Here is a 19,169-nt window from a genome sequence, read left to right as displayed (position 1 = left end):
TTGTACACCTTCCTGCAAAAAGTCCAGAATCGGCGAGACAGGAGCCCGCATTGGAGCAATGGCTCTGGAAGCACACCAAGACTCAAACAGGCACCAAATCCTGGCATAAGCCACGGAAGTGGACCGCTTGCGGGCTTGCAGGAGAGTGGAAATAACTTTATTGGAATAACCTTTATCCCTCAATTGCGCCCTCTCAATAGCCATGCCGTAAGACCAAAGCGGCTGGCGTCCTCCATGGCTACCGGTCCCTGAGTCAACAGGTTCGGTACCAGAGGTAACGGCAGAGGAGACTCCAGGAGCATCTGTCAGAGGTCTGCATACCAAGGTCTCTTTGGCCAATCCGGGGCGATGAGGACCACTTCTCCTGGGTGCAGCCGAATCCGCAAGAGCAGGCGCCCTATCAAGGGCCATGGGGGAAACACATAAAGTAGACCCGGAGGCCAGGGTTGAGCCAAGGCATCCAACCCCGCCGAGCGAGGATCTCTCCGTCTGCTGAAGAAGCACGGGACTTAGGGATTGGCACTTGTCGCCATTAGATCCATCACGGGCTTGCCCCATTTGGCACAGATCTGCAGGAAAACTTCGTCTGCCAGATTCCATTCTGCTGGATCGATCTGATGCCTGCTCAGATAATCGGCCTGCACATTGCTCTGACCTGCAATATGAGCTGCCAACAGACACTGAAGATGCAGCTCGGCCCACTGGCAAATCAGTTCGGCCTGCGCGGCTAGTGCTCTGCACCTTGTTCCGCCTTGTCGATATATATAGGCCACCGTTGTCGTGTTGTCCGACATCACTCTGACAGCCAATCCTTCCAGGGTCACTTGAAAGGCCAGAAGCGCCTGAAACACCGCTTTCAACTCTAGGCGGTTGATGGACCACTCCGACTCCTCGGGTGTCCATAGACCCTGGGCATGCTTCCCCTTGCAGTGTGCGCCCCAGCCCTTCAGGCTGGCATCTGTTACCACCAGGCACCAAACGGGGAGCGTCAGCGGCATTCCTCGCCGCAGCATGCTGTCCGAGAGCCACCACTCCATGCTGAGTCGGGCCGCAGGGAGCCAAGTAAGTCTGCATTGGTAATCCTGAGAAAAAGGAGACCATCTCTGGAGTAGGGAATACTGTAGAGGTCTCAGGTGCGCTCTCGCCCAGGGTACCACTTCCATCGTGGCTGTCATCGATCCCAGCAGCTGGACAATGTCCCAAGCTCGCGGGCGGGGCATCCTCAGGAGCAGACGGACCTGATTCTGAAGCTTGCACCGCCTTAGCTCAGGTAGGAACACATAGCCCGAGACTGTGTCGAACCTGGCCCCCAAAAACTCTAGAGATTGTGAAGGGGACAGGTGACTTTTGGCCATATTGACGACCCAGCCTAGAGATTGCAGTACTGAGACCACTCTGACTGTAGCTTGTAAGCTCTCTGTTGCAGAGTCTGCTCTGATGAGCCAGTCGTCTAGGTACAGGTGAACCCTGATACCTTCTCGCCTGAGAAAAGCAGCTACTACCACCATTACCTTCGAAAAGGTTCGGGGAGCTGTGGCGAGGCCAAAAGGCAAGGCCCTGAACTGGAAATGTTTTCCCAACACCGCAAACCTCAGAAACTTCTGGTGCGGGGGCCAAATCAGTATGTGCAAGTAAGCTTCTTTCAGGTCCAGAGACGTGAGAAACTCTCCTGGCTGAACCGCCGCAATGACGGAGCGCAGGGATTCCATGTGGAAATGCCGCACTCTCAGGGACTTGTTCACTTCTTTTAAGTCCAGAATAGGGCGAAAGGACCCACCTTTTCGCGGCACCACAAAGTAGATGGGAGTATCGGCCGCAGCCTTGCTCGGCGGGAGGCACCGGGGTCACTGCCCCTAACTGAATCAGAGCTTGTAAAGTCTCAACCACCGCCGCCCGTTTGACGGCAGAACCGCATCGGGACTCCACAAACACGTCTCTTACTGGGGCGTTGAATTCTATTCTGTATCCATCTCTGATCAGGTCCAGAACCCACTGATCTGAGGAAATCTTGGCCCACTCCTCGACAAAGAGGGAAAACCGTGCTCCGATGACAGGCATCGAAGAGAGGGCCGGCGCACCATCATTGAGAGTGTCGCCCCTGAACTCCTGGTCTTGAGCCACCGGCTGCGGGACGCTTGTCCGAGCGAAAGGAGTTCCTCTGCTGACCACGGGCACGTGAAGTGAACCTAGCAGAATGCCCCGGGCGGTACCTTCTAGCTTCATGGAAGCGAGGACTGTACGAGCAGTGGACCGCCTGGCCCTTAGAGGAAGGCCTCTGCCTATCTTCGGGCAAGCACTGGGGTTTTGGATCACCCAGGCCTTTCACAATTTTTTCCAACTCCTCATCAAATAGGAGAAGTCCTTGAAAAGGCAACTTCACCAACCTTTGCTTAGAGGCCATGTCCGCTGCCCAGTGTCGTAGCCACAGACGGCGGCGAGCCGCCACTGCTACTGCCATTTGTTTAGCCGAAGCTCTGACAAGGTCATAAAGGGCATCAGCCAGAAAGGACAAGGCCACCGCTCCATCTCCGGGCTGAGCCACTGCCTGTTGCAGCCAAGCTAGGCAGGCTCTAACAGCATAACAGCTGCATGCAGACGCCCGAACAGTGAGACCTGCAATTTCAAAGGACCGTTTCAATGCTGTTTCCAGCCTACGGTCTTGAGCATCCTTCAGGGCAACACCTCCTTCAACAGGGAGGGTAGTTCTCTGTCACCGCAGTGACTAGGGCATCCACTGTAGGCATCTGAAAACAAGCCATATGTCCCTCACGCAGAGGGTATAACTGCCTCATAGCCCTGGAAACTCTCAAAGGTCCCTCGGGGTCAGCCCACTGAGCCGAAACAAGCTCTAGGATGGAGTCATGCAAAGGGAAGGCCCGAGTAGCTTTCTTGGTACTAGCCATCCTGGGATTACCCGAGGAGGCCATGCCACTGTCAGGATCTTCAATCGAGAGGGCCTGCAGGGTATCTGAAATAAGCGCTGGCAGCTCATCACGGTGGAAAATCCTCACCGCGGAGGGATCATCCAGATCCTGTGGTAAATCCGCACCTGACTCTGGTTCCTCAGACCAAGAACGTCTGTCAGAGTTCTCCGAATCCTCACACCCCGACCACGGGGGGGAGGTGCACCACAATCTGAAGGGGAATTAACCCTTCTGCGCTTATCTTTAGGCCAAGCATCCGGGAAAAAAAGCCTCACTGGGCAGTCCCAGGCCAGAATCCATCGGGGGGGCAATCAGAGGAGCCTCAGGCGACCCTTGAGGAAGGGCTCTTTTCATCATGTATGCTTTATGCAGCAAAAGCACAAAATCCGGGGAGAAAATATCACCCTGGGCACCCAAATCCTGTCCGGTGCTAGCCACTCCTGAAATAACCTCATCTCGAGGTGCCCCACCCGGCTCAGGTCTCTCTGTGTCCACGGAGGCCGCGCCATGTGGTGTAAGCAAAATGGCGCCCGCTGCCAGCTCAGAGCGGGAAGAAACATCGCTCGCCATGCTCGGGCCGGCTCCTACGTCAGTACAGCACGATTTACAGAGCCCTGCTGCTGATTTGCGCTTGCCACAAGTGGAACAGCGCTTTACATTGTCCGCAGCCATCGCCGAAAAACGGCGGTAAAATCCAAGATGGCGGTTTCGCGCCAAAATCCCTCCGATCACGGGCCCACCCCGGAGGAGTTGGAAAACACTTACCTCAAAGGATCTAGTGTACAACTACAATCCTGCTGAAAATCAGGTCAAAAACCTCTGTTCCAGCGTCTCTGCGTTTAAAAATGCGACGCGACTTTTTTTTTTTTTTTTTTAAGCTGTGAGGAAAGCAGAGGTATTGAAGACTCCGGAAGCTCAGATGAGTGGGAAAGGCAGGGAAAGGGCGAACCTATATGCCTGCATCCACTGTTGGTGGGTAAGGACAGGGAAAGCAAGGCAATATGTCCACATCCACAGAGGTATGGGTAAGGCAGGGAAAGGGCTAACCTATGTGCCTTTAAAGTGAGGCTGCTATAGCCTCCAACACCCTGTTTAACAACTGGCAAGCCAGGAACCACCTCCCGGCAGATTTTTCTGGAGCTCGAACAAGCTGCAGCCACCCTGGTAGGGGAGATAGAGAATACTGAAGAGGCAGTGGAGCTAGCTGGCCAAGAGGGCACTGTGAGAGTTTGAGTGCTCTCTATCTCCCCTGCTGGTTGATGGACATAACCCATACGTAATGGCTTCATCTGCTTGATGACAAGGAAAGGTAATTACTTACCTGCTAAAACAGGAGAATGCTATTTTCTGTAAACAATTACTACACATGCCCCTGAATTTCCACAAAAACCTACAAGTGATTGCTTAAACTTTAATTGTATTAACTGCATGAAATGTCAACCTTTTTATAATCAGTAAAACAGACTACACACATTTGTATAGTGCATGTAAAAACACTTATGGTTGACAACAGGTAATTAATGACCTTCAATTATATTTAATTCTAGTAGGTTGACTCCAGTAATGTAGCTTACCATGAACACAAAGTAACAGGGATTTAACCCTCACAATCTGACATCCTCTGCCTACTGGTCCTAACAGCACAGAAAACAGGGAACTCAAAATGGATATGTTGCATTTAATTGGTCAGATCTGAACATACAATGCAGTATTTGGAAGTTTACCTGAAAATAAGTTTGGATTTTTCAAAATCTATTTTAACGTCTCTACTGTCTTCAACACAGAACTCAATGAAGACATAGTCCCTTCGGTCATACCACTTCGCAGATGCTGGCTGCCTAGAAACACAACAGTAAAAACAACTAGATTGAATAAGACATAATAGGGATTCCTGAATAAGGATATATTAATATGTAAGCTTTAGTGTTTCACCACACATACCCGGCTCCTCCTGAACCAAGACAGATTCACCTGTTTCTCTATGTTAGAATCTCATATAAGAAGGTTTCCTTTAAATAACTGTTTGAAATTGTTTTTGTAAGGAAAGTGGAAAAGGAGGACTGCTTTTGTTCTCAATAGCTGAAAAGAAGTAAAAAGAGGTCAGCCTTTACAAAACTACAAGCGATCACAGAAAGAGGAAGACAGGTGACTACATCTGGAAAAGCTAAGAGAAGCTGATAGAGCAGTCAGGAAAGCAAAGATGCAAATGGAAAAAATAGCCAACATGGTAAAATAGGAGGACTTCTTTAGATAGGTTAATGATAGGAGGGAGTACAAAAGTGACACAGAGAGACAAAAGCAAAGGAGAGGAATATGTAAAAGCTGATAAAGATACAGCAGAATTGCTTAACAAATATTTCTGTTCTGTGTTCACAGCTGAAGGGCCAGGATCAGGAATACAGAAGGCAAACACAAATAGGAATGGAGGTGTGGTAGTCCCTGAACGATTTTCAGAGGTCTGTGCTCATGAGGAGCTGGCTAAATGTGGACAAAACAGTGGGGCCGGATGGCATACAACTAAGGGTACTGAAGTAACTTAGGGAAGTTCTAATCTAGCAGCTCCGTTGGCTGACCTTTTCAGTGCTTCTCTAGAGTAGAGAGTGGCCCCAAAGGACTGGAGAAGAGCAGATGTAGTACAGGAGATTGGGACTACAGACTGTTAAGTCTGACTTTTGTGTAAATTAATTAAAACGCTTTTAGAACAGAGACAACATGGTTTCACTAGAGGAAGGTCTTGTCAGACAAATCTGATTAATTTCTTTGACTAGTTGACCAGAGAATTGGATTGAGGAAGAGCGCTAGATGTGGTGTATTTAGATTTTAACAAAGCCTTTGACACGGTTCTGCACAGACAACTAAAACTGAGAGCTTTTGGTACGGGCCCTAAAGTGAATGACTGGGTTAGGAACTGGCTGAGTGGAAGGCCAACAGAGGGTAGTGGTAAATGAAGTTCATTCTGAGGAACAGAATGTTACCAGAGACGCCACAAGTTTCAGTTCTTGGGTTGGTTCTTCAACATTTTTTGTAAGAAATATTGCTGAAGGGCTATCTAGTAAGGTTTGCCTCTTTGTGGATGATAACAAAATCTGCAACAGGGTAGACAACCCCGATGGTGTGGATAACATGATAGCAAAGCTAGAGAACTGGCCCAGAATTTGGCAGCTTACATTTAATGCTAAAAAATGAAGGGTCATGCATTTGGGCTGCAAAAACCCAAGGAAACGGTACAGTTTTAGTGGGTGAAGAACTTTTGCACACGAAAGAGGAGCAGGAATTGGGTGTTATCATATGTGATGACCTTAAGGTGACTAAACATGTAGAAAAGACGAAGGCAAAAGCTAGAACAAGCTTGGGTGCAAGGGGAGAGGAATGGCCAGGTGAAGACTCTGGTGATACCTCATTTAGAATATTGTGCACAAATCTGGAGACCACGCCTTCAAAAAGATAAAAGGACAGAGTTGGTCCAGAGGGTGGCTACTAAAATGGTCAGTGGTCTTAGTCATAAAGTGTATGGGGACAAACAAATATCTCAATATGTATACTTTGTAAGAAAGGTGGGAGGGAGATATGAGAGAGACCTTTAAATACCTATGTGGCATAAATGTGCAGGAGGCAAGTCTTTCAATTGAAAGCAAGTTCTATAAAAAGGGGGCTTAAGATAAAGGTGAAAAGGAACAGACTCAGAAGTAACCTCAGGAAATATTTCACGGAAAGTGTGGCAAATTTGTGGAAAGGCCTCCCAGTGGAAGTGGTGTAGATGAAAACAGGACCTGAATCAAGAAAGCTTGGGACAAGTACATAGATCTCTTTAAGGACGGATAGGGAGAATAGATGAACAGATGGGCAGAGCAAATAGGTCATATGGTCTTTATCTGCCTAGACTTTGTTTCAAATAATCATACAAAACCATCTTTAAAATAGCTAGTCTACTTACAAAAAGTATTTTTCATCATATGATAGTGATATCATCAATAGATAAAACTGTTGCCCCAAAAAATTATCCAGGTGACCAATATTAAATAAAAGCAAATACAGTATGCTATTTATGTTAAAATAGAGAAAAAAAATGAAATAAAACAGGTAAAACACTCCTAATATATTTTATCAAAAAGGCTTCCTGAAGATTTAGAAGCCTTCTCAAAAGCAAGATAGCCCAAACTTTATCTCAGCTTTATTCCACAGGTCAGAGGCATAACTAGAAACTCTCTCTGTGGTACTTGAACATTTAATGGTTGTAGGAAGAATCCTGGTGGATATAGAGATACAAAACCAAATGCAGATTCGCTGCACAGCCTCAGCTCAATAAGTCGGTAGAGGCCGAAAAGCACTGCCAGGTGGAAAAAAAAAAGTAATTCAATGATAGGACTCCCAGGATTCATGGCATCTATTTGATCACTTAATTTTGCCTTCAAAGCAGCTGGGGCCTCCAAAACCAATGCTTTAAGTCAGTGAACTAAGCAAAAATTAGGGTATATGCCATGTTCTGCAGCAGTATGATGAAGAGCCTCCTTTAAAAATAAAAAAAAAAGCTGGGGACTACATGGTCTAAACTACTGACAAATGAATGAGCATTTAACTTTGTGCATATATTCATTAGCTCAATCACAAAAAAGAAAAACAAACAAAAAAACGTATAGTTCCAACCAACTGGTGTATGAACTTGCTCATTTAAGAGTTTCCAAATTTACAGAATTACCACAATGTCCATGTTATCTCTGTAACCATGTAAACATCTACCCCCCGTTTACCAAGCTGCACGACAATGCCAACACAGCCATTCAAAGATATAGGAAGAGCTGTGCACTACATGTGCAAGTGCAACACAGCTGAATGGAAGAACTGTGAGATTGGACAACTGAGCCAGCTCTGATTCATCACTGGATACAAAACTTCTTTGACTTTTATTTCCATGACCAAAAAATATTGCTACCATGCTGAATCTGGTAAGCCAGATGAGTATCTCATGTTGAAGCAGATTGTGCTCATCTAATTTGGTAGAACATAGCCAACAACTGAATTGTACAGCTCTGGCCAGATAGGAAATGTAAACAGAACAAAAAGAAATTGCCTTTACCTTTTTTTTTTTTTTTTATGTTTCAAAGTTTTTATTGATGATGCCACAGATTATCACAATCATTTGATTAAGTACATAACAATTTAAACTTTGTCAGTCATATGTACACCCATCCGCGGTCATTATCATCAAATTTGATTTACAATTTCCTTCCCAATTCCCCCCTTCCCCCCCTTAATACTGTCTTTAACATAATCCTTGTATCAGAATAGAATAAACAACAATGAACATTACCCGCTATCTGCACATTCCAAGAATAATAACTTGTAGTTGTATCGCGGTTAACCCCTTATCTAATATCTCCCTCCCTTTCATCCCTTGCCTTTACCTTTAAAAGAACAACAAAAACCACACTCACACACACACAAAGGTGACTGGGATAGCTCTATGCATAGTTAAACAACTCAGTTCAGAAGATTTATTTTTTGTACGTAATGTCTCTAGGACAGGAAAAAGAAAAAAAGGATACTTTTTCCCTTGCTAAAACAGATTTTCTCGGGTAAACTATAGATAATTTAATCTCAGAAAACAGAGAATAGATTATTGTGGGGAATACAGCCAAGGTCGTAGGCCAAGATAAGCAATCTAATCTCCAGCAGAGACATATAATAGGAGATCTTACGACGTGAAGAATAATAATATCACTTTTAAATGTGTTATGCTTGCTTTGAAACATAAGAAGGACCCCACTTAAGACTACTTCGTACTGCCCCATTCCTGCATGTGGATGCTAAGCTATTTGCAAAAACCTTGACAAACTTCCTGGCAGAAGTGTTACCATCCTTGATGGCAGATTCACAAGTGGGATTTGTATGGGGCCATACTATTACAAAAAATGAAGATGCTTCTTGCCTTGATGGAACAGGTGGAGAGACTGGCGATACCTTCTCTGTTAAGTTTTGATGCAGAGAAGGCATCAACTGGTGGTGGAAGGTGGGAATAGTGCTGGGCAAACTTATACAGTCTGTGCCAGAGCCAGTGGTGGGAGGCGGGACTGGTGGTTGGGAGGTGGGGATAGTGCTGGGCAGACTTATACGGTCTGTGTCCGGAAGAGGCCAGGTACAAATCAAGGTATACACAAAAAGTAGGACATATGAGTTTATCTTGTTGGCCAGACTGGATGGACCATGCAGGTCTTTTTCTGCTGTCATCTACTATGTTATAAGGACCAACACACAGTTGATATGAGTACAGACTTATAAATGAACAGCAAGAAGAATGCTCCAGCATATTCACAAATACAGCTCTCAAGATCAGCAATTATCTGACCTCGGGATCCACACTTGACAAAGAATAAAAGGGAAAGGCACTTAATGTGCACTACCTCTTGCCCCCCCCAACATTGAGCCTGCCATGAGTGGGAAAGCACGGGGTACAAATGTAACAACAACAAAAAACAAACAAACAAACAAACAAACAGAGAAAAGAGATAAGAGATTTCCTGCAACAGCAGCTATAACTCATATCACACCTCCTCCAATTTTCCCAATACTTACCCCGACCTTTTCTCTGATTATCTCTTTCTAGCCTAAAACTAGCTCTTAATAATATTACTATCATTAATAATATTACCTATCCACACACCTCCATTATTCTGCATCTCCATTACTGCTAAGATTTACCTGTTTTTCTCTACACTTTTATTATGTAAGCCGCACTAAACTTGCTATGAGTGGGAAAGTGCAGGGTACAAATGTAACAAATAAATAAATAAATGTCCAGATTTGCGTGAGAATCATACAGCTAGGATAATCAGGAAACATAATTTGGAAGAAAAACAAAAAAACAGCTGAAAAAGACATCTGGCAGGAAAAACTGACAAAGTTTAAAGCAGCACCTATAAACAAAAAGCTAGTCATCCACATAAGGGACATTTTTGAAATGATGTCTAAATCTGATTTTGGACATTTTGCTGAAAATGTCCAAAACTCTAATGGCAAACAGATGTTGTTCTAGTTCAAAAATCGCTATCATTTTGTTTTGAAAATAGCCATTTGCTAGATGTTTTTGTGCTCTATTAATCTTTTTTTTTTTGACAATGGTCCAAAAAGGGAAAAAATGCACAAAAACAAGCCACTGGAATGTACGAGGGGCCAAAATTTTTAGTCCACTGGCGCGCCAGAAATCTCAGCAGGGCACCCTAGGGGACACTGCAGTGGACATCACATAAAAGGTCCCAGGTACACATCTTACCGTTAAACCCCCTTATATTGTATAATGAGCCCTCCAAATCTACTGTACCCACCTGTATATAACTATGTACACAACTATGCTATATTATATTAACTGCTTAAAGAAACCGGAAGAACAATAATTTCTGCCAGTAACTCATGCAGCTGAGCTGGGAAGAGTGCTTGCTGTGAGGAATAAACAAGCCAGATAATTGTGTGTGTTTAAAAATGAACAAACAGACAACACTAGCACTCTGAAATAAATCAGAACAGGCTCAACAAATAAAGGCTAACTTCCAAATGAGACATTGATGCTTGGGGGGGAATGAGTGGTAGGGATTTCAGAGACCTGAATTATTCTGCTCCACAGAATAACTGCTTTTTTTTCTTTTTTTTAAACAGAAGCTGAAGGCACCCCAACAACTGAAACCCAGATATTGAACTGGGTCAAGAACATGCTCAGGAGAGCACCCTAATCTTGACTGAGGCATAACTGAGAAGCTGGTTCAGGAGAATAAGCCAACTGAGACTTAGCATAAAACTGGCTCTGGAGCACAAACCTCCAAAAGTGTAGTTAAAGCTCAACTGAAATTAGCTAGAAACCAGGTCAAGTTAGCTTATTTTCTATCCGCTCAGGAGACAAATACTGAATATTTTTTTCAAAATCTTTAATAAAAATTAGGGCTGTACATTTAATGCGTTAACGCAATTAACACATTCAATGTATAACTTGTGTTAACACCATCATCCTTCCCCCACTAGCCAGCAACTCTTCTTACCTTTCCCCGGCACCTCACCGCTGCAGTGAAAAAAGTGCTGCTTCTCATCCTGTCCGAAGCGTCTAACAGGAAGTTCCACCTCAGAACTTCCTGTTACAGAGACACGATTCAGGCCAGGTGAGAAGCAGGGAGGAGGAGACAGAGGGGGGCCGCTAGAGTGCCATGCCAGAAGAGGTAAGACAAAGATACAGACCATGGTAGCGGCAGGGGGCACAGGAGAAAGAGAAAGCAGAAATAAAGAGACAGAAATATGCAGACCATGACGGGGGCCATGGGAGAAAGAGGAAGCAGAACAAAGGAAGACAGAGAAAGATGCGGACCACAATGGGGGCCGTGGGAGAAAGAGGAAGCAGGAAAAAAGACAAAAAGATGCAAATGGGGGGAAGGCTAGAAGAAAGAGGGAAGAGATGCCCTGGTAAGGAAAGGGAAGGAGAAGGGAAACGGGACTTGATATACCGCATTTCTGTGGTTTTTGTAACTACATTCAAAGTGGTTTTATACAGTATATATAAGTACTTATTTGTACCTGGGGCAATGGAGGGTTAAGTGACTTGCCCAGAGTTACAAGGAGCTGCAACGGGAATGGAAAGATGATGGAAGGATCAAAGAAAGGGAATGGGAGGGAAGGAAAGAGAATGGAAACAATGGTGATCATAAATGGAGGGAAAGGAGGAGATGGTGCACATGAAGTGGAGGGGAGAGGAAGGGAAAGGAGGAGATGATGCCCAGGAAGGGGGATGGTGCCTATTTGGATCATCTGATTAATCATGTTAATCATGCAATTAAAACTTGTAATCAATGTACAGTCCTAATTTAAAAAAAAAAAAAAATATATATATATATATATTTTTTTTTTTTTGCTTAAATAAAGAGGAGATACGTTACAAAATGACAGAACCTCAGCCAAACAAATCATTCACCACAACAGAAACACTGAACATTCTATGAAGCAAAATACCCTTAAGGAGCAAAACACTTGGGAACTATTTTCATTCTATGTCTCCATCCACAGGTAGATAGACACAACCCATTGGTATGGACTGGTCTGATATAATGCTATGGAATTTATTGATTTCTATGGAAAAAGCAACATTAGAATTACTAGTGCACCTGCCATTTCCAGCTCTGGATAGTTCAGAATTTGTATTGCCAAAATCTAGTTTAGTTGCATATTAACTACCTATAGCCATTTTTAAAACAAATTAGAAATTGTGGTATAAAACTAAATCAAACCACAATATAAGGGCAATCAAAGCAAAGATGTGTAAGCCTTGAGGTTACAGGTCAATGCCAATTTAATTGCTGTTCTTCACACTGAAGTAGTTTTTAAGTAAAAGCTCAGTCAAAAATATTATTTTTACCACATTTTTAGTTTTTTTTTTTTAATTCAAGATAATTCTCTGTAGCATCAACAAAAAAACGTACTAGTCATACTAATATATCTGTACTAAATTGCATATGCATCAATAGTTTTAATCTGGATTTTTGGTGTATGGCAACTGCTTTGGTCTTTTTATTGAAACTGTGGACACATTTACATATGCATACTGCTTATATTATTACATATAAAAAATATTTTTTGGTGGGGCGGGGGCATGTGCACAGAAAGAAGAAAGTTGGGTCAGATCCCCAATTAAACTGTACTACATCTGGAACCATGAAAAACGTGTATGGAGAAGCCAAAATCCAGCACAAGATTTAACAATGATGATAGTTTTGCTTTGGAATCAATATGCACATACCATTCATGATCAAACTTACTACTCAATAATGTTTTGCAAAACTTCCCTACAAACGGCCTTTCAGACAATTCTATTCTTAATGATTCATCTTCAATTCTGGCATGAAGATCTATGTCAAGAGAGTGAAATGGCAAACCTGAGAACTGTTGACGTTCCAAAGACTAATATATAACTTAATTGAGATATTATCAAATTCAAAATGACATTTGCCCTGATTTCCCAATATAGACTGTGGAGTACCACAAGAAACACCGCTCTGACAAACTCTCTCTAATTTAATGATGACCCCACTAACCAAATCGTTATCCAACCAAGGACTCAACCCTTACATATATGCTGATGATGTCACGATATACATCCCGTTTAAACAAGACATAACCGAAATCACAAATGAAATCACACATAGCCTTCAAATAATGAACTCATGGGCGGACGCATTCCAATTAAAGCTAAACGCAGAAAAAATACAATGTCTCATCCTGTCCTCACAATACAACTCAAATAAACCTAATACCATAAACACCCCAGACTACACACTTCGGGTCTCAGACAGCCTGAAAATTCTGGGAGTCACAATTGATCGAAATCTCACACTTGAAGATCATGCGAAAAACACAGCAAAAAAAAATGTTCTACTTAATGTGGAAACTTAAAAGAATTAAACCTTTCTTACCAAGGATTCCGTAGCCTAGTACAATCCATGGTGCTAAATCATCTAGATTACTGTAACGCCATCTATGCCGGATGTAAAGAACAAATCATCAAGAAGCTTCAAACCGCCCAAAACACAGCAGCCAGACTCATATATGGGAAAACGAAATACGAAAGCGCTAAACACCTAAGAGAAAAACTCCACTGGTTCCCACTAAAAGAACGAATGAATTACGTTCAAGGTCTGCACCCTGGTCCACAAAATCATATATATGCACACAGCTATGGAACGCACTACCGAAGGCCATAAAAACAATGCAAGACCTAACCATCTTTCGAAAGCCACTGAAAACAGATCTTTTCAAGAAGGCATATCAAAAGCACCCATCTTGAACACTAAATAATAACATTATACACGATCTACAGAAAACCGAAGTTTCATCGCACGACTGCTTAAACTCTATGCTATTAATGATCAAGCACTACCACCTTAAACCTTATGGCAAACAGGGTCTCTCTATAGTCAAAGTCCTAATATATAATCCAATCCAATCTATTACTTAGGAACCTTCATGCAATACCATAATACACTCTTCTATACCATGTATGTATGCACATTATATATATATTCTATATATTATGTTCCATGTATGTATATATACCTAAACGTAATACCATCTGTAATTCTGTTACCTGAAAATGGCAACCGCCATTACGGCAAATGTAAGCCACATATATTGAGCCTGCAAATTGGTGGGAAAATGTGGGATACAAATGCTACAAATAAAAAATAAAAGGAATATATGAAAAGCCCAAATGTCCATACACAAACTTACAATAAATGCCGTTTACATCCAAGTTTCTAACAATTATGTATCTTACACATTTTTCTTTAGAAAGAAGCTAAAAGATTAGGCCACTATAAATCCCTAAAGAATGTTAAGAAAAGAGTACACCAAAGATTAGAAAAATGTGGGATATACAGGTGTCATTAAAGTGGCGAATGCAACAAGGTACAAGCAGGAGGAGGATGTAGAATTATGAGTTAACAGATTAGTCTTTGTGAACAACTAGAAATGTTTTATAACGAAAGAGATGCAGCGAAGAGAAGATACGTTTAGTTCGCGAAAGGCACCCAACGACAAGATACTTATGCATGGGAAGGCAGAATAAGAAAAGTAACAGGGCAGAGTAAATAAAAATAATAATTAAAAAAAGGTACACTGTATCTGAGGTGAGAGCGTTGGGACATTAAAGGCGCATATAGTGGAAGAGGGTGCCGGAGATGGGCCGCGCCGGCCTCACACGTGTTCGGAACCTCTCACTCTCTCAACGAAGCGAAACAGACCCCAGCGACATTTTCTCCTTCCTCCCCTAGTTTCATACCCTGGCTAAAAGGCTGAGACAGCCCATGGTCAAACAACCTCTGGCCGTAGAACACACTTACATGTCGGAGGCGGGCTGATCGGTCAATATATCTTGGCGTCGGCGAGGCACTGCTCGGTGACGGCGGCAGCTCTTCCTCTCACCCACCCACACAAACACACGCTCGCTCTATCACGCGCGCCTTTGTTCTCGAGGGTCTTTACAACCGTTAAGTCCTACAGCTCCGGCCTCGCCGGGTAGGCAGAGGGCCCCTATCCCGAAGGTAAGACAGATGGAATATTAACTTATCCACTAGTGCTGCTCCCACACCGCCGCGTTCGTCCTCTCGTCTTCGCGAGCGGCGAGACAACTCCTGCGCGCGCTTTCACGACCACTACTCCCTACCACCACCACTACCACAACCCCTCACCGACCGACTGCTCGCTCGCGCACACCTCGAGCACTGCGCCTGCGCGGCACCCACCATGCATCGCGCGCTGGTGACGCAGCGAAATTCTCTCAGAAGGTGCGGAGCTGAAGCGGTAGTAGCCGCAAAGCTTCACGTATTTTCTAGAATATACCCGGCTGCGGCTGTCTCAGGCACGCCCCTCCTCACTGTTCCCGGCCCTGCCCACTTCTCCAGTTTCACGGCGCGTGTCCTCCCCTTAGCCTCACTATAGCTATTATTCCTTCTCCAATCTCTTCTTCTCCAGTTCGTTCAAGAAAGATTCGGCGCTAAATTCTCTTAGCTGCCGCCGTTTGTTACTAGGTGACGCTTTAGGAATAGTAGTTTTGTTTGCGATAGGTGGGGATAAAGTAAATGAGAGCAGGTAAAGGCAAATAGGAGTGTGCAGGCTGCCGTGAAGTGTACATGACCCGTGCTGACCAGTGGTCTTTATCGTCATTTACGATTTACGCTGAAGAGTACGACGCTAAAAGCTTGCTTGGACATTCTTATCCATTTTGGATAGATATGAACACGTAAGGAGAGTGTTAAATGCATTTTGACAACAGCGAAGTAGTAATGGCACTATGGCAGAGTATCAGTGATGGTTTATTTTATTTACTGCCTTTTTGAAGGAATTCACTCAAGGCGGTGAATAGTAAGAATAGATCAAACATGAGCAATAGGCAGTTACAGCAGTAAAGATATTGAAGTAACAATACAAAGTACAGCATGGTGTACTACTTGCAATGACTACACAATACATAATAGAACATTATAATTGGTAGTGAAGGGTAAGGTAAAGTTGTAACATATAGATGAGTAAGAAAGTAGGAAGAATTAGAAAGTAATGTGACTGATTTGAAGAAAGTTGCACATGAGGTCAGAGAGATGGTTAAATATCATCTCAGCAAGGGTAAGCATGGATAAACATGTCTGGCTGCAGTATGTGCAGCCCGAGAGAGTGAGTGTGTGTCACCTGCTTCCTGAAGTACAGATAGTCTTCTGTTAAGCAGAGCCTTGCAGACAATGCATTCCAGAGTGTGGGGGCTACTCCCCAGAAGGTGTGAGCAAATTTAAATCTAAATAAGGCTCACTTGTGGCTAACACATCATGTAATGGCTTTTGGAGAGGGTGTACTTCATGAAAGTCCTTGGAGGACCTTAGTGTCTTAGTGCTTGATGAAAAATAAATGTTTTCAAATGTCTTTGAAAAGTAAGAAAAGAGTGATTTTAGTGTAAGCCTGGAGGAAAGGAGGATCAGGGGTGATATGATACAGACGTTCAAATACTTGAAAGGTATTAATCCGCAAAAAAATCTTCTCCGGAGATGGGAAGTCGGTAGAACGAGAGGACATGAAATGAGATTGAAGGGGGGCAGACTCAAAAAAGATGTCGGGAAGTATTTTTTTCACGGAGAGGGTGGTGGATGCTTGGAATGCCCTCCCGTGGGAGGTGGTGGAGATGAAAACGGTAATGGAATTCAAACATGCGTGGGATATGCATAAAGGAATCCTGTGCAGTAGGAATGGATCCTCAGAAGCTTAGCCAAAATTGGGTGGCGGAGCAGGTGGGGGAAGAGAGGTTGGTGGTTGGGAGGCGAGGATAGTGGAGGGCAGACTTATACGGTCTGTGCCAGAGCCGGTGATGGGAGGCGGGACTGGTGGTTGGGAGGCGGGAAATACTGCTGGGCAGACTTGTACGGTCTGTGCCCTGAAAAAGGCAGGTACAAATCAAGGTAAGGTATACACATATGAGTTTATCTTGTTGGGTTATTAGATTGTAAGCTCTTTGAGCAGGGACTGTCTCTCTTTGTTAAATTGTACAGCACTGCGTAATGTTAAATAGTAGTAGTTGGGCAGACTGGATGGACCATGCAGGTCTTTTTTCTGCCATCATCTACTATGTTATATATTCCCACAGCTTAGGGCCTACAATTATAAAAGGAGTCGCGATATTCTTTTACTCTAATGTTAACTTTAGGTCTGTTATTTGGATGGCCTGGTAGGTTTGGCTAAAGAGAGATGAATATCAACTAAATCCTGTGTCCCTGGCCTGCCCGCCTCCACAGCAGTGTCTACGTGTTGTGTGGCCAACACAATGTAACCAGTCAGTGCGGATTTTCAAATCTAAAGATCTGTCCAAGTATCTCAAAGTTACCTGGACAAATGTTTTGAATATCAGCTTTAAAAAAAACCCCACACCGTCCACTTTGTATTTCATTAGGAGTAAAAGACCTTAGCTAACCCTTCTCCCCCACTGGTACAGAACTTGTCTTATTTACCAACTGTTGGAAGGCTGCACTCATCCTTATAAACTACCTGTAACTGACTGACCTAGGGGCTGTTTTGGAAGTTTCCGGAATTAGACAAAAGTTACAGCTAATTGTAGCATCTCTTACAGATAACATGGTCCCCATTCACATCTCTGAGAGGCTGAAATAAATCCCAGCGACAATCCTACCCCAATCTCCTTTGCTCACCTCTCCTGTTTTCTCCTTGTTAATAAGTAATCGTGGTACATTTGTAGGCACCTTGCCAAAAGGGATGTGTTTAAATTGAATTCTATTATGACCATAGGAGACAACTTTTCAAAATTACTGGGGGTGCTAAGCCCAGTGGAAATAACCCCTCCCTAGACATATGCAAGGAATTTTCTCAATATTGGGGGTGCTCAAGCAACCACCGTGCCGTCTCCTATGTCTTCACAAGTAAATTTGGGTCCTTGATTTAGATACAGCCAGTGCTGTGCTGGGAAATTTTTAACAACAGCCTCTCTGGGTGAAGCCAGACCTGCAATTGTGGGAGGGGAGTGCATTCCTCTTTTTCTCCCCCTGTATAAATCTGAACACTAGGTATATCTTTGCTGACAGGGATGCTGATCCCTACCAACCAAAGAAATGGATTGCTACCACTCCTCACTGCTTGTTTCCGGCTCTGAGCAGCATGCTGGGACTTCTTGCGAATATTCAGTACTTCTTCATTGGGCAATTGTCAAAGTATTTTCCATTTGAAAACTATTTTACGAACTACAGCCAAGCACCCACTGCTTTTGCACCACTGCAGACAGCTAGCAAATTGCCCTCCAAAAGCACAATTAAGTATCATAAATACTATACTTCAACAAGCATTCTGGATAAACAAAATAATCAGTTTAAAGCACATACCCATAATATATAATACATGGTATAGTAATAATGAAACAATGGTGGAATATTCACAGAGCAGACAACCTGAGCCAACAGATTTATTTTCGACTGAACATAATTAACTTTGTATGAACTTGGCCGCTAATAGTGTACTGAACAGAACAATGTTGGCACAATTAGACTGACACTGGCCAGAACTTCTACATGAAGGAAGCCCTTCCCTCGTTATTCAATATCTGTGAAATAGTAGTTCTCCGCGGTCAAGCAGGCTGCTTATTCTGTCATGTGGGTTGACATCCACGTCGGCCCAAGACTCGGCAAATTTTTTGCAAGCAAAAAAGTAAAGTTTTGCCAGAGTCTTCTGGCGTACATGCGCGGACGACTTCCCGCCCATCGCGTGAGCATGCCTCCTCAGTTTTTCCTTGTCCGCAACGAGAGAGAGAGCGGGTTCTTCCCTTTTCTTTTGTGCCCTTTTTTCGTTCTACTGGCACAATCGCGACTTTTGATTTCGCCGAAGCCGTTTTTCCTTCCATGTCATCGAAGACACCCAGCGGCTTCAAGTGTTGTACGCGGTGCAACCGGACTATCTCAGGTACCGATACCCACGCTTGGTGTATCCAGTGCCTTGGGCCCAACCATAGCCCCGCCGCTTGTAGTCTGTGTCTTCTTATGAAGAAACGGACTCAAGCGTCTCAAGAAGCCCAACGAGAAAAACGTTTTGGGGCTCAGTCCGGTCCTTCGACATCGGTACAGAGGGCGTCGACAGGTGCATCGCCGTTGGGAAGAAAGGTAATGGCTGCTGAGAGACCAACTCGTGCTGGGAGCAGAGAGGCATCAAGTGGGGTCTCTACCTGCCTCGCGGCCTCCTGTT

At 43.9% G+C, this 19,169-nt stretch overlaps 1 protein-coding gene across 1 annotated transcript in view; it reads right to left on the bottom strand.

Annotated features, from left to right (window-relative positions):
• Positions 1-15,181, bottom strand: part of PTGES3 (prostaglandin E synthase 3) — a 61,792-nt gene extending 46,611 nt beyond the window's left edge. The window contains exons 1-2 of the mRNA XM_030196694.1: positions 14,789-15,181; positions 4,649-4,762 (exon numbers count right to left, since the gene is read on the bottom strand). Of these exons, the coding sequence (XP_030052554.1) occupies positions 4,649-4,762; positions 14,789-14,790 (116 nt within the window). The 5' untranslated portion in view covers positions 14,791-15,181. The remainder of the gene's footprint in view (positions 1-4,648; positions 4,763-14,788) is intronic.
• Positions 15,182-19,169: the final 3,988 nt, after the last annotated feature.

Source organism: Microcaecilia unicolor, chromosome 3 (assembly GCF_901765095.1).
Source record: "Microcaecilia unicolor chromosome 3, aMicUni1.1, whole genome shotgun sequence".
In the NCBI taxonomy this organism is placed as follows: Eukaryota; Metazoa; Chordata; class Amphibia; order Gymnophiona; family Siphonopidae; genus Microcaecilia; species Microcaecilia unicolor.
Note: the sequence above shows the minus strand (reverse complement) of the source record. Positions and strands in the feature narration are given on the sequence as shown.